The sequence below is a fragment of the Mauremys mutica genome, chromosome 2, assembly GCF_020497125.1.
Source record: "Mauremys mutica isolate MM-2020 ecotype Southern chromosome 2, ASM2049712v1, whole genome shotgun sequence".
Classification (NCBI taxonomy): domain Eukaryota; kingdom Metazoa; phylum Chordata; order Testudines; family Geoemydidae; genus Mauremys; species Mauremys mutica.
Window position 1 is genome coordinate 280,677,318 of NC_059073.1, and position 14,071 is coordinate 280,691,388.

At 43.7% G+C, this 14,071-nt stretch overlaps 1 protein-coding gene and 1 long non-coding RNA gene across 8 annotated transcripts in view; one reads left to right on the forward strand and one right to left on the reverse strand.

Moving 5' to 3' along the window:
- PRKAG2 (protein kinase AMP-activated non-catalytic subunit gamma 2) overlaps positions 1 to 3,097 on the forward strand; it is a 378,851-nt gene extending 375,754 nt beyond the window's left edge. For 5 of the 6 annotated variants that reach the window (XM_045003265.1, XM_045003264.1, XM_045003267.1 and 2 more), the window contains one exon: positions 217 to 3,097. Coding sequence is in view for 3 of the 6 variants with exons in the window: in XM_045003264.1 (XP_044859199.1) it covers positions 217 to 248 (32 nt within the window). In the remaining 3 variants the exon portion in view is untranslated. The remainder of the gene's footprint in view (positions 1 to 216) is intronic. The other variant, XR_006576562.1, reaches the window with a different exon arrangement.
- LOC123362781 overlaps positions 1 to 14,071 on the reverse strand; it is a 76,892-nt gene that overhangs the window by 54,378 nt on the left and 8,443 nt on the right. The window contains exons 2-4 of one of the 2 annotated variants that reach the window (XR_006576567.1): positions 11,145 to 11,293; positions 8,268 to 8,350; positions 5,100 to 5,273 (exon numbers count right to left, since the gene is read on the reverse strand). This is a non-coding gene — a long non-coding RNA (uncharacterized LOC123362781). The remainder of the gene's footprint in view (positions 1 to 5,099; positions 5,274 to 8,267; positions 8,351 to 11,144; positions 11,294 to 14,071) is intronic. The other variant, XR_006576568.1, reaches the window with a different exon arrangement.

The window sequence follows — 14,071 nt, forward strand, 5'->3', positions numbered from 1 at the left end:
CTGGCTTTGCTTGTGTTCCTAATTACTAAAATTAACATGTCTTCTTCAAGAATGGTATTGACAATTGAGTCTCGTACATAGTGAGTCAGTGTTGCAATATCCCAAATATGCTCCAGAACAGTTTTTTTCAAACTGCCTTTCCATGACTCTGAAGTACAGTCTGAGCAAGGACATTACATGTTTTTTAAAAGTCTGAATTTTTTTTTCTATGGACAGGTGCCAAACAAAAGGAGAGTGAAACTGAGTGACTGCTGTGAATGTATAAAGCTTTCTAGGAGAACTTGAACAAAGTTTCTGAGTCAAGTTTGCCTCAAGAACACTGACTGCAATAGAAACGAGAAGAACGGTTATGAGAATGTGTATTGAAACTCAGTGATGGGTAATGTCTGTATTTTCCCCCAGTGGTGTCGCAAAAAAAGCAGCATGACAAAAAAGCTTATATGTTAAAAAATGTAGGCTTGCATTTCAAAATGTCTTCAAAACATTTGCTGAAAGACTATGTCCTTCGTTAAAATGCACTGTATTCTGAAACTGTTTCATTCGTATTTGACAGAAGTCACTGGTCAGCAACAGACATCTGACATAAGGCAAGTGTATGGCATATTCATATCATAGTGCCTTATGTCAAATACAGCAATATGTCATCAGTTGCCCATCACTGTCAGAGGAAGTATTGTGCTAAACAAGACACTGTATTTGAATGTGAAAGTCTTTAAACCTAAAACCAAATCAGTTTCAGTTCTCATTAGATTTGTCATAAAGGTTGTAATTTGAATATCAGTAGATTACTTTAAAACTTTAATGACGGTTTCGTGTTTTTAATGTTGCATTCTGAACTGATATGTAAAACAAGACTGATTTTAAAAACAGCTTTATTTATTTTTACTTTCATGGCAATTTTTTACACATTTTTGGTGGATAGCTAAAATTTCACCATGTCCATTAATAAACTGTTGATTGTTATACAAAAAAATGGCAGATTTTTCTCATTTTTTAAAAATTGGGAGCTGCAGAAGCTGTAGCTTATAGATCAGCCCACATGACTTCAGTCTAAGGTTTTCAAAAGCACATGTTGAAAAGTGTTATTCTGTACTGTAATAGACAGGTACCGTGGAGGAGACTAAGTGCCAGAGAGCTATATATTTTCCTGTGTACTAAAATGTTAAATCATGTTTGTAAGATTGCAGATACGATTTTTTGTAAATTATAATGGATATACAGTTTTCGTACAGATGCAAAGAGCGAGGAAAGGTTTTTGCTAATGTAAATGCACCGTAAAGCTTAGAGATCACACTATATAATTGTAGACTTTCTTCTGCAGATGGAAGAAAATAAACAAACCTTACTATATCAGTTTGTTCATAGCAGTTTTTGAAAATGCCAGGTATTTTTGCATGTACAGATTTTACATGCTGCTTACATCCTTCTTTTCCCACCTGGATATTTGTTATAATGTAAGACATTGAATCACTCTTATCTCCCTTCCCTCTTTACAGGCTAATTATACATTAAAGGGACACTGTTACTTTTTAAAAGCAACTGTCTTTATCTGGGTTATTGTGCAACACCTTACACTATTAAGACTGAATGAATGTTCAGTCTCGCATTGATGGGGTATTTCTCCATTTCTCCCAGATAGGACAATGAAAATGGATTGATTTGTCCCTCTCTAATTTCAGGCACAGGATGGGAAATGTTTAAATTAAACTGAAAACTACATTAATGACTTGTTTTAAAAAATATATATAAAAACCTGTCTTGTCAAAACTTGCTTTCTATAAGCCTGAAGTTTGGGTCTACTGTTGACAACTCCTTTTTTAATAGCACCTCAGACTTTTTTCAGTATAAAATCTGAACACATTCACATAGTACACGGTCAAAAAAATTGTTCACTAATTTTTTCTCTCCCTTGCTTATTCCCTCTGAAAAGTTAAAGGGTCTTTCTCTAAACTTTTCCTTTCTGACTAGATAAAAATTGACTCCCATATAGTTCGAATGGTGCTGAAATTTAAATGGCTGCTTTGGTTTAACAATAACCTCAGCATATAGAGTTAATCATCTCCATCATAAATACCATTGTCCAAGCTCTGGGAATAATGTTGGTGGAGAGAGAAAAATAAAACTGAATGGAGTGGCTCTTGTTTTTTCTCTCCTGTGGCAGTGTGGTAGAATTTTTTTTCTTTGCACCTTCTTCAAAGTTAAGGCCTCAACATTGTCCCTTTTTTAGAGAGCACTTGCATAATGTATGTGTTCAACACGGTCTGTTTTATTGGTGGTGTGTATTTGTAAGCCCACCGTTCTGCCGAAGAAGGGATGAAAATTTTATTCAATTGATGTGGTAAGCGAGACTGATCAAAGCAGAAGTTTAGTCACTTGAGAATTAATTATATTGGCTGAACTCCCTCCTGTCATAGGGAGAATCACAATCCGGTCTAAGTCTTTAAGAAAAAGAATTATCTGAATTATTGCATAATAGTTAAAATCAAAATGCTCTAAATTCATAAAGGAGTGAGAGACCCACAAAAGGAGGCTGAGGTTTTTGCTTCTGATTCAGCAAAGCACCGAAGTGTGTGCTTAAAGTTAGTGTTTGCTGAATTGGGTCCTAAGTCCAGAACAGTACCCTTTTCTCCCACTTTTTATTTGGGCATTGCTGAGCGCACAAATACATTGTAAGACCCTCTGATAAAAGGACTACAACCCTGTTACATGCCACTGGGGAAATATTTATCACAAATACAGGTGGTGTACAGACTGCTGTTCTATTCCCAATATGTACTGTTCCCAATACAGCATTATCTGTTTTAAGACACACGAGTTCTTACGTTCGTATGCTGTAAATAATATGTATGGCCTATGTACTGCATTTGGTAAAGTGTTGAATTTGAGTCATCTACATCAAAATAATTGAACAGCTGTAAAATAAACATATAAAGCATTGCTCTTATACCACAAAATGAAATGCATTCAAATTTGTTTGTGTGTTTAAAAAACCATGAATGTAAGGAGTTTTGTTTTTTTAATACAATCAAGTGAAATGAAATGTCTGTTACAAAACTTGAAATAGCTTAGTTTGTGAAATAAAATGCCAGTTAGACAAGCAGAGTTGCATTAATTTTCAGTACTATGAACTTACTGTGCAAATAATACTTTCAAAACCAAGGCCTTCACAACCCTAAGCAAATTCTGACTGCTTCCCCTTGTAATTTCCCCACCTCCCACAGCAGGCCCTGCTAATAGTTAAACTGACATTATAAATAGGCAAAATCACATTGATTTCAAAATGATGGTAGCTGGAGCTAACACTTTATGTAATATACTGTAAATGCAATTCAAATTCATTCCTTGAATAATGAGGAAAGTGTGGGGCAAGGTCTGCAGAAGAAAGTAGTGGAGTCTAGTCTCTTCTCAATCCTTTCTTCTTGAGATTCTATGTGGAAGTTTATCCCATTGTTACTGGATTCTAGAGATTCTCCATATCCCATCTGTGATCGCTTATGTCATGTCATGCAGCACAATTCCTCCCTCACAGACCTATCTTATATTTGAAACCTTATATTTGAAAGAGTGCATCTCCATCTGAAATTCAGCTCTTTTTCTCAAATAGGCAATCGCTTCTGTCCTTGCGGATGTAAAAATCACTCCCTCCCTCCCTTTCCTTGGGGCCATATCACCTGTGTGCCACATTATCTATTTTAATTTTCTGATTTATCTATAAAGAATTTTTCATTTTAAAATTATCCTTTATCGGTCAAGTTGGTCTTTGTTCCATAGGTAGCCAAAATTGTAAGGGTGGGATCAAGAACTAGATACTGAACAGGAGCATTCCTTCAAAGAACAGAGCTGGCCATTACTTGGTTTTTTTGTTCTTTGTAGTTGACCCTTAACTTGTCAGGAAGCTTAGAAGCACTCTCATAAGCATGAGAGTAAGTCTTCCTCTAAGTTCACTTCAAAGAAGTCAGACTTGACTGCAGGCAAGCCCACCAGCGTGGCCCATGAGGACTTAGGACATCCTTTGTCCCAGAGGCATGACGAGAAAGGCCATAAACATTGGGCTCTATGAGTACTGGACTCTATTCCATCAGTACCATCATCCCCAGCTCTGCTCTGCTCAAACTCTAGGGCCTATTGGTATGAAGTCTGATCACTGCCAACTTTGGATACCACCCCAAGGCCTGACAGCCCGGACTAGCAGAACCTCTCCCACAGTTGGGAGATCTGAAACTGTTGCCGCCCCACAGGACATTTTCACTTTTCTGGATTCGGAATCCCCTCCTCCATCAGGCCCCTCATTTCCAGGGAGATATCACCTCAGAGAGAATTGACTGCTGGCAGGAGCTTATCACCTGTCTTATACACAGAATACATCTCCCTTCCAGCAGCACCAATAGTACCACCACTGGAACCAGAATCAATCTTCTCCTCATCAGAAGATTGAGCCATTGAATGAATCACTCTTCCTTTATCCCGTGTGTCCACCACCACCCAAAAGGCCCACACCAGTTTGGGACCAACTGCCACCTTATTTAACTCAGAGCGGCTGGTACCGTATGCCATGAGGGTCCCCTGAACACCTATTGACTCCCTCCTACTGGCCATATTGGGGGCATTGGGACCACTACTCCTCCTGCAGAGAGGGGTGGAGAATTATTATTAGGTGCTGGCCAATGGTGTGGAATTTTTGTTTTCTCTCTACACTCCCAAGTCACCGGTAGTCCATGCCACTTCTGAAAGGGCTAGATAGCAACATCCTCAGTAAACTCCTGCTGACAAAGAGGGAAAACACCTGGATCTGATGGGAAGAAAGGTCTTATCATCCAGTCTCCAGTTCAGGATGGCCAATTACCAGTCACTAGTGGCTGAAGAAGATTTCCTAAACTATGCCAAGTTTGAGGAGTTTACTGACAGCCTTCTGAAACTGGACCGAGCTTGTTTTCAAGCTTTGATAGATGAAGGCAAACTGATAGGACCACCTCCAATCTTCAGTCAATTCTACTGATACCACCTCGAGAGCTATGACTACTGCCAGCATCATGTTAAGGAAGTCATGGCTCTGTGTCAGGGTTTCCTAAGGAGGTCCAGAATACCATTTGAGGACCTACCATTCAGTGAACTGCACCTCTTCAGTCAGAAGATGGACAAGTCCCTCCAAAGCCTGAAGGATTCCTGAGCTACCTTCTGCTCACTGGGGATATACACGCCTGTCCCTAAGAGGAAGTTTCATCACCCATCGGTCAAATCTAGACATGGCTCAGCAGTTTTTTCCATCAGAGGCCCTATGAACCAGAGACAGAAGTTTCAAAAGTCCTGCTCACCTACACCCTCTGCAACAGGATCAGGATCTCAATCTCAGCCCCTTGTGTGATGTTATTTTTGACAGGAGCTCAAGAGCAGCAAAACACTAAGGCCTTGTCTACACTACAGGGGACATTTGATCTAAGGTATGCAATTTGAGTTATGCGAATAGCATAACTCAAATCGATGTAGCTTAAATCTACTTACCGCGGGGTCCATGCTACGCAGTGTCGATGGGAGAGCAACCTGCGGTCGATTATAGCGGGTCTTCACTAAACATGTTAAATCGACCACCAATGCATTCATTGCCGCTTGCCGATGCATCCATCGCCGCTCGTCGATCCCCCGGTAAGTGTAAACAAGCCCTCAGTCCAACACCTCTCAACCCACACACATACCATTAGGGAGTCATCTAGCACCCATTTTCAACATTTGGAGTGCAAAAACAATGGACCAGAGGGTGCTGAATGTCATCCACTCTGGCTATATGATAGTTTGTATCACTCTCGCCTCAAAAAAAAAAAAAAAACCCTCGCAACCCTCCTTCAGGGATCACTCTCACGAGAGTATTCTCAAACAAAATGTGAACTCTTTACTGCAGCAAGGAGTGGCAGAACACATCCCTCCTTAATACCAAGGGAGAAGGTTTACTTGACCTACTTCCTGATATCCAAAAAGAAGGCTGGTTGGAGACCAATCCTCAACCTCTGCCATATCAACTGCTTCATTCGCAAACTCAGATTTCACATGGTCACATTTGGCAGCGATAATTCCATCTTTAGAAAAGGGCATATGGTTCACAGCTCTCGAAATGAAGAATGCCTACTTTCATGTAGATATTCATCCTGCCCACAGATGCTTTCTCAGATTCATGGTAGGCTCTCACCATTTTCATTACAGAGTATTCCCCTTCAGAATAGTGACCACCCCCAAAAGTCTTTACCGAGATATTCTTGGTACTGGAAGCCCACGTCAGACATTGTGGTCTCATTGTCTTCCCCTACTTCGACTGGCTCCCTGTTGCCAAGTCCTACCAGGAAGCCTATGCATCAACTTCCATGATGCTACACCTCCTCTCCTCCCTGGGAGTCATAAATGCTGAAAAATCTGTTCTAACCTCCATGCAATCTCGACCTCGTTAAGGCAACCTTAAATTCTATCACCACAAGAGCATACCTGCCCAAGGACAGGTTCCAGACCATGAACAATATCATAGCTTATATCACAAGCAACCCTCGAGTACCAGTGAAGACCTGTCTGTTTTGCCTAAGTCTTATGTCCTCGTGCACCTACATCACCCCATTCTCAAGACTCCACTTTCATTGCCTTCAAACTTGGCTGCAGTCAGTATACTTCCCAAGCTGTCATTCCATGAATCTCATGGTGACAGTTCTGGCCAAGGTACTGTTTTCCCTACCGTGTTGGACAAAACCTTATCAGTTATGTGTGGGCGTCCCCCTTCCTCTCCAGACAGGACCATTATTACAGATGCATCCTTATTAGGTAGGGGGGCCCACATGAACAGCAACACAGCACAAAGTGCCTGGACATCTCGAGACTCCAGGATGCACATCAGTATCCCGGAGTTGCGAGCAGTCTGGAAGAAATGCAAGGGTTTTTTTTTGTTTTTTTCATCCGCGCTCTGTGTCCCCTTGTAATGTCAGACAACATAGCAACTGTCTTCTATGTCAACAAGCAGCAGGGAGCAAGATCCACCTTCCTGTGTGCAGAAGCAGTCAGCCTCCGGAACTGATGTATCAGCAATCAAATCATTCTATCAGCAGATGAACTTCCAAGAAAGCAAAACGTGCTTGCAGATTCCCTCAGAAGATATTTTGGGATTGACCACACGGAGTGCCATGATTCAGTACTGTGCAATATTTTCACTTTATGGGGAACTCCAACCAGGGATCTGTTCACCTCTCAAACAGGAAATGCGCCCGTTGCACCGAGGTTGCCACTCCCAGATGACACTCTGATTCTTCCTTGCCTGGACCAGTTCAACTGTGCCTTCCCTCTGCTACCACTTCTGCCACAAGTTCTACACAAAATCCAGCAGGATTTTTCTCACCCCCTTCTGGCCCAGACAGTTCTAGTTTCCCAACCACCATTCATCCTCCCAATATTCCCCAAGCTCCTGACCCAGTGGAATGGCAAGATCAAGCACCCCAATCTGTGTCCACTCCACCCCAGGGCTTGGTATTTGGACGGGTATATTTATGCTCCACAGCTGTACAAGATATCCTCTCTTATAATAGGACTTTACTAGAAAAATTTACCTAGCTAAATAGAAGTGCTTCTCTTGGGCACATTAAAGAGGGATTCTCCAAGAGACTACAGATATCCATCTCATCTTGGACTATATCCTCTGTTTGAAGATACCAGGTTTGTTCATCAGCTCCTTGCAAGTCCACTTGATGGCGATCAGCACATACCACCCACCTTCTCAGGGCCACTCAGTCTTTGCACATCCACTCACCAATAGATTCTGGAAAGGCCTAATAAGAACCTTCCCACATAGTGTCAAGTATCAGAGGGGTAGCCGTGTTAGTCTGGTTCTGTAGAAGCAGCAAAGAATCCTGTGGCACCTTATAGACTAACAGACGTTTTGCAGCATGAGCTTTCGGGGGTGAATACCTTGCATCCGAAGAAGTGGGTATTCACCCACGAAAGCTCATGCTGCAAAACGTCTGTTAGTCTATAAGGTGCCACAGGATTCTTTGCTGCTTCCCACATATTCAGCAGCCTACTCCCCAGTGGGCCTTAACCTTGTACTCACAGGGCTCCCCTCTGAGCCTTTGGCTACTTACTCAATGTCTTTCCTTTTCATGAAGGTTGCTTTCCTTGTAGCCATCATCTCAGCGATGATGGCTGATTCACCGTACACTGTAAGGATAAGGTTTCTTTACATCTACACCCTAACTTCACTCCTAACATAGTTTCAGAATTTCACCTTAACCAATCCATTCACTTACCTGTGTTCTTCCCCCAACCACAAACCTCCACAGAAGAAGGAAGACTCCACTCCCTTGATGTTTGGCAAGCCTTGCCTTTTTACCTACAGAGAAAAAAACCAATCAGGAAATCCCCAAGGCTGTTCGCTATAGCAGAAAATGTCAGAGGGCACGCCAGCTTCACCCAGTGGCTCTTCAAATGGATCTCTTGACTGTATTCTACACTATCAGCTTTTGAACCTCCCCCCAAACCCCCCATGGATTAAGAGCTCATTCCACAAGAGCGGAAGCAACTACTATGGCATCTGTTCAGGAGGCACCCCTCCAGGACATCTGTAAAGCAGCCATGTGGGGCTCCATTCACACATTTTGCAAGACATTTATGCCCTGGTGCAGGACTCTTCCACTGATGCCTCCTTTGGGGCAGTGGTACTTTGCTCAGCCCTACAGCCTCTCACCCTCCTTCTACATAGGTACTGCTTATTAATAACCTACAGTGGAATACAATAGAGACCATCACTCAAGAAGAGGACGTTACTTATCTGTAAGTGGAGGTTCTTCAAGATGTGTGGCCCCTCTCTGTATTCCACTACCTTCCCTTCTTTCCCTCTGTTTCAGATCTTATCTGATTTGTGGTAGAGAAGGAATACAGATGGGGCTACACATCTCAAAGAACCTCCAGTTACAAATAAGTAATCTCCTCTTCTGGTGTTCCCTTATGTAGACGATTGGCTTCTGAAGGGTTGCTCCCAGGACACAATTTCACAAGCAACTTGCAAGGCCATAGATCTCTTCCTCAAACTAGACGTGCAACTGAACATTCAAAAATCCACCTTGACCCCTGTACAAAAGTTAGCAATAATAGTTTATCTCTATTCAATAGCAACACAATCCTACTTCAAATGCACAGATTTGTGGCCCTGTCCAACATAGTCAACACAGTCCAGATCAGTACTCAAATCTCAGTCAAGAACTCTCTTCAGCTATTGAAACATATGGTAGCTGGTACTTTGGGGATAGACCATGCAAGACTTCAAATGCATTGCCTTCATGGGTGGCTCAAAACTGTTGATTCTCTTAAAACACACAGTCTAACTACACTAATTTCCATACTCACCTTTGTAAAGGAATCTTTCAATTGGCGGAAATACTCTCACAATGTTTGTGCAGGAGTCCCTTTTGTCCGCCCTTCCCCGATGGTTATTATAACAACGTATGCATCGCTGTGGGGTGGGGAGCACATCTGAACACCCACATGACCCAGGATAGGTGGATACCTCAAAAGCCACTCTGCACATCAACCTCCTAAAATATAGGGCAGTCAGATATGCCTGTCTCCCGTTTCTATCACTAATCAGGGGCAAATGCATAAAGGTTACTCCTAGGGGAATTCTGCAACTAAAAATTTTGTGCACAATATTTTAAAATTCTGCATATTTTATTTGTGAAAATAACACAATATAATCATACCAGTTTCAATTATTTTTGTCATTTAGTTCAAAATACCTGTCAGTAAGTATGTCTATAACAATACAGACAACAAAAAAGATTCAGAAAATGTTTTTTGACAAATAGATTCCTTACTAGGCATATTAATACAGAACTCTGAGTAATAATTCATTTAAACTATAATACAGAACCATATTGCTTGCACCCCTCAGAACCAGTGCAAAGGCTAGGAGGAGTCAGGGGTAACATAGGAGCTGAGGGAGAGGAAAATAATTGCTGGGAATGTGCCTGGGTGTGAACTTGGAGGGTTGTTGGGTATGGGTGGGAAAAGTATGGAACAGTTTTTGGGGTTTTTTTTGGGGGGGGGGGAACTGTTAGGGAGCTTCCCCCATGCAGACTCTGGCTGACCCATAGCCTCTCCCATTCAGTCAGGCACATGTGTCCCTCCACACCACTCAGACACCCACTCCCCCAATCCCCATCTGTCCTTGCACCCCATGTGTCTGTGCCTCCACTCAGTCACCCTCTGTCCCTATGTGGCCCTGCATCTCTCCCCATATGTCTATGTGCCCCCACTTAGCCACTCCCCTTCCCCCTGTAGCTCTGCACTCCTTCCCCCACTGCCCATGGGCCCCTGCATCTTCACTCCCATTTAGCCCCTGCCCCAGTCCTCCCTCACTAGCTCTTCTGAGCCCCTGCCTGCCCCTACCCCCAGCAGCCCCATGCTGTCTGTCTCCCCATAGGCCCTGTCTCCTGATCTGGCCCAAAAGGCACTGTGAAGAAAGGCAGGCTCTTTCTCTTCCCGAGCTGCTGCTGCATTCTATTGCCACATCGCCCTCCGGTCGGCAAAATACAGAACTGCAGCAAATTTTCAGCAGAAGCTTTTTTCTGCAAAAAAAAAATTAAAAATATATGTGACTCATTAATTATGCACATGCACAGTGGTGCAGAATTCCCCCAGGAGTATAAAGGTCATGACAGACAATATGTCACACATTTTATATCAACCAGCAAGGAGGGGCAGGATTCCCCCTCTGTGTGTGCCGAGGCTGGCCAGCTTTGGAATTGGTGCATACTCAATCAGATCATCATCACAGCAGCTTACCTTCCAAGAGCTTAGAATTTGACCACAGATACATTCAGCAGGCACTTCTCACAAGACCATGAGTGGGTAGTAGATTCCATTGTACTTCACTGCATATTTCAACAATGAGGCACCCCTCGGATAGATCTGTTCATCACAGCCACAAACAAGAAATGCACTCAGTTCTGCCCAAGTGACAGAGTGGGTCACCAATCCCTGGAACATGCTTTTCACCTTCAATGGTATTCGGGTCATCTTTGTGTTCCCTCTGGCTCCTAATATCCCAAGTTCTACTCAAAATAAAGGCCAAAGCCAGAGTTATTCTAATAGTTTTGACTTGGCCCAGGCAGACATGATTTCCTTACCTTATACAGTGGGCCATTTGCTCACCAATCACTTTCCAGCTTGCCCCTCACCTTCTCTCTCAGGAAGATGGGAAGATCCCTCACCCCAATCTCAAGAGTTCTTTGCCTCAAAGCATAGCTGGTCAATGGATCACAGGATTAAAAACAACCTGTTAAGGCAAAGTGAAAAGAGTGTTATTACACAGCAGAAAACTGTTTATTCTTCATTTCAACTATGGCCAGATCCGAAATGTAACTGTCCTCCCTCTTGGGTTCAGGCCACCCCCTTTTGGAGGCATCAGGAAATCGGTATGCCCTCCAGCAGTTCGTTGGGTGGTCTGACTTGCGGCTGCTCAATTGCCCAAATTACAGTTCAGACTGCAAAAAGGAGGATTCAGCACACCACCAGTAAGCTGGTAACCCTGTCCTGCTGGTTGGGGTGGACAGCAATAGTCTAGGGGCTTCGGCCCTCTGGACATGGACAGAGCAATTAAACTCTGTCACTGGCCTTCTAGCCTAAAGGTTAGTGCGCTGTCAGTCCCACATACAAGGACTGGGGTTAGGGAGTAGGGGGACCCAGGCCCACCCTGCTCCACCAGGTCCCAGCTCAGGGCCCTAGCAGTGGCAAGTAATCGTGCCACTGGGTTGGTGGGGAAATGTGTGGTTATTGCCTTGCCTCCTGATGCACAATCAAACCAGTCTTGCTTTCCTGGGCTGCGTCCTACTGGTTTCTGCTGGCACTGCTCTGTCACTTCTGTAACCTGGCTCTCAGTCTCACTGTCAGGAGGCCCCTCCTCCCAGCTCTCCCCAAGGTGGTCCATATCCTGGGGCAGTGGGTTGCCTTTTCTCCCTGCTACCACTCATGGGCTTCACTGAAAGCTCAGCTCCCTCGGAGGGATGTCTGCCTCCTTCCCTGGTCTGCCCACAACTGAGCTGCAGGGCCAAATTCTTATACTTCCTACTCCACCTCTGCACTTCCTGCGAGGGGGGCAAGGTGGGGTTGGCTGCAACCATGTGGGGCATTAACCCGCTCTGTACTAGATGGAAGTTGTTTTGCCTCACTACACAAAGGATCCACAATCTTCACTAAGATGCTCCCAGGATGGATCTTGGGGTGTATTATTGCATGTTATGACTTGGCTGACATTCAACCTCTTTCTAGAGTGATGACCACCTTTACAAGATCACAGTCTACATCTGTGGCATTACTCAAAGATGTCTCAGTTACTGAAATCTGCAGAGCTGCAACTTGGACTTCTGTACATACTTTCTCCAACAATTATGATGTGGTTCATGCCTCTGGGTCAGATGCTGCAGTTGACAATGCAGTTCTCTTTTCAGTATTGGACTCTGTTCCAAAGCTCCCTCCTCTTTATTGGAATACTGCTTGGGAGTCATCTGAAGTGGAGCACCTATAGGGACACTACTCAAAGAAGGAGAGTTTACTCGCCTTGTGAAGTAACTGGAATTCTTTAAGATGCATGTCCCTGTGGGTGCTCCACTACACTCCCTCCTTACTCTCTGTTTGGAGATTCCTCTGTGAGACTTTGTGGTAGAGAAGAAACTGAGGGCAATTCACCCACAGAGCCTTATATATCCTGGGAATGGGGCATAAGGATGTGTTGGGTGTATGTGTAGATTGAACGGGCACTGCTACTAAAAATCTCCAAAGACACAGGGGCACATGCACACCTGAAATGGAGTACCCATAGGGACATACATATAGAAGACCTCAGGGAGTAACCTCTCCTTTTCTCTGGAGGGAGACAGATCATCACTACATGTAAAAAAGGCACTGTCTGGAGAGAGAGAGAGAGAGATGGCAGGAGAGCCTTTGTCTAGCCTGAAATGCTGACAAGAGTTCTGACTCACAGAAGGGGTGAGATCAAACTAGAGGCTAGTAGAGGGGGTTGCAGCTCAGTACTTGTTGTTTTGCAAAGACTTCTAAGTCTAATGCTGTCAGAATGAAGTGAATGTAGTTAAGAAATTCCTTTGCTAAGCTGGTGTTCCTTGCCTTCCTGCCTGGTTAGCCCCAAAGAGGTTAAATTAGATGCCCGGCCTGAGAACAGTGTAGGAGGAACACTAAGAGAGTGTGCATAAGCAACTAGGGGAGCTCTGGAGGTCTGAGGCACTGGCCTTCAAATACTTGAAAAGCTGCCATAAAAAAGATGGAGAAAAATTATTCTCTCTTGCCACTGAGGGCAGGACAAGAGGCAATGGGTTCAAACTACAGCATAGCAGGTTTAGATTGAATCTCAGGAAAAACTTCCTAACTGTAAAAACTGTAGGACAATGGAACAAATTGCCTTCACTGCAGGTTTTCAAAAAAAGGCTGGCTAGCCATCTGTCTTAGATGGTAGACACAACAAATCCTGTATCTTGCCAGGGGGATAGACTAGATGACCCTTACGGTCTCTTCTAATCCCATGGTTCTATGATTCTATGACATAATTGTGCTGACAGAAATCCTTATGGTATGTCTACACTGCAGAGTAAGCCCAGGTCTGTGGGATTCAAGCCTGCAGGCTGGGTGTTTGTAAGCCTGGGCTTGAGCATCCACACTAAATATTGACCCTAAATTTACAGTTTCTGGATCTGGGTCTTACACGTCTATACCATGTTACACAGAACATAGTCAAATTAGACTATCCCAGGCTTCCTAGTGCCCTCCCCAGCTATAGTCGTGCTAGCCCTTTGTTTGTGGTGCACTGTGGGAAAACTTGCCTGTCCATCTTGCAGCACTTTACACAACATTGTCTCAGCACACCAACACATCTGATCAAACTATTTTGGGGGTCTGCACGCTCCTGGCAACTGGAGCAAGCTACGTGGAGTCACCATTTGAAGAACTTGTCTTGCTTGGGCTTTCACTCCTGTTTCAGAAAACGGGAAAAGCATCCACAAGTCACTGGTGCACATTTCAGTGGTGTTTTCTGATGTACCGAAGG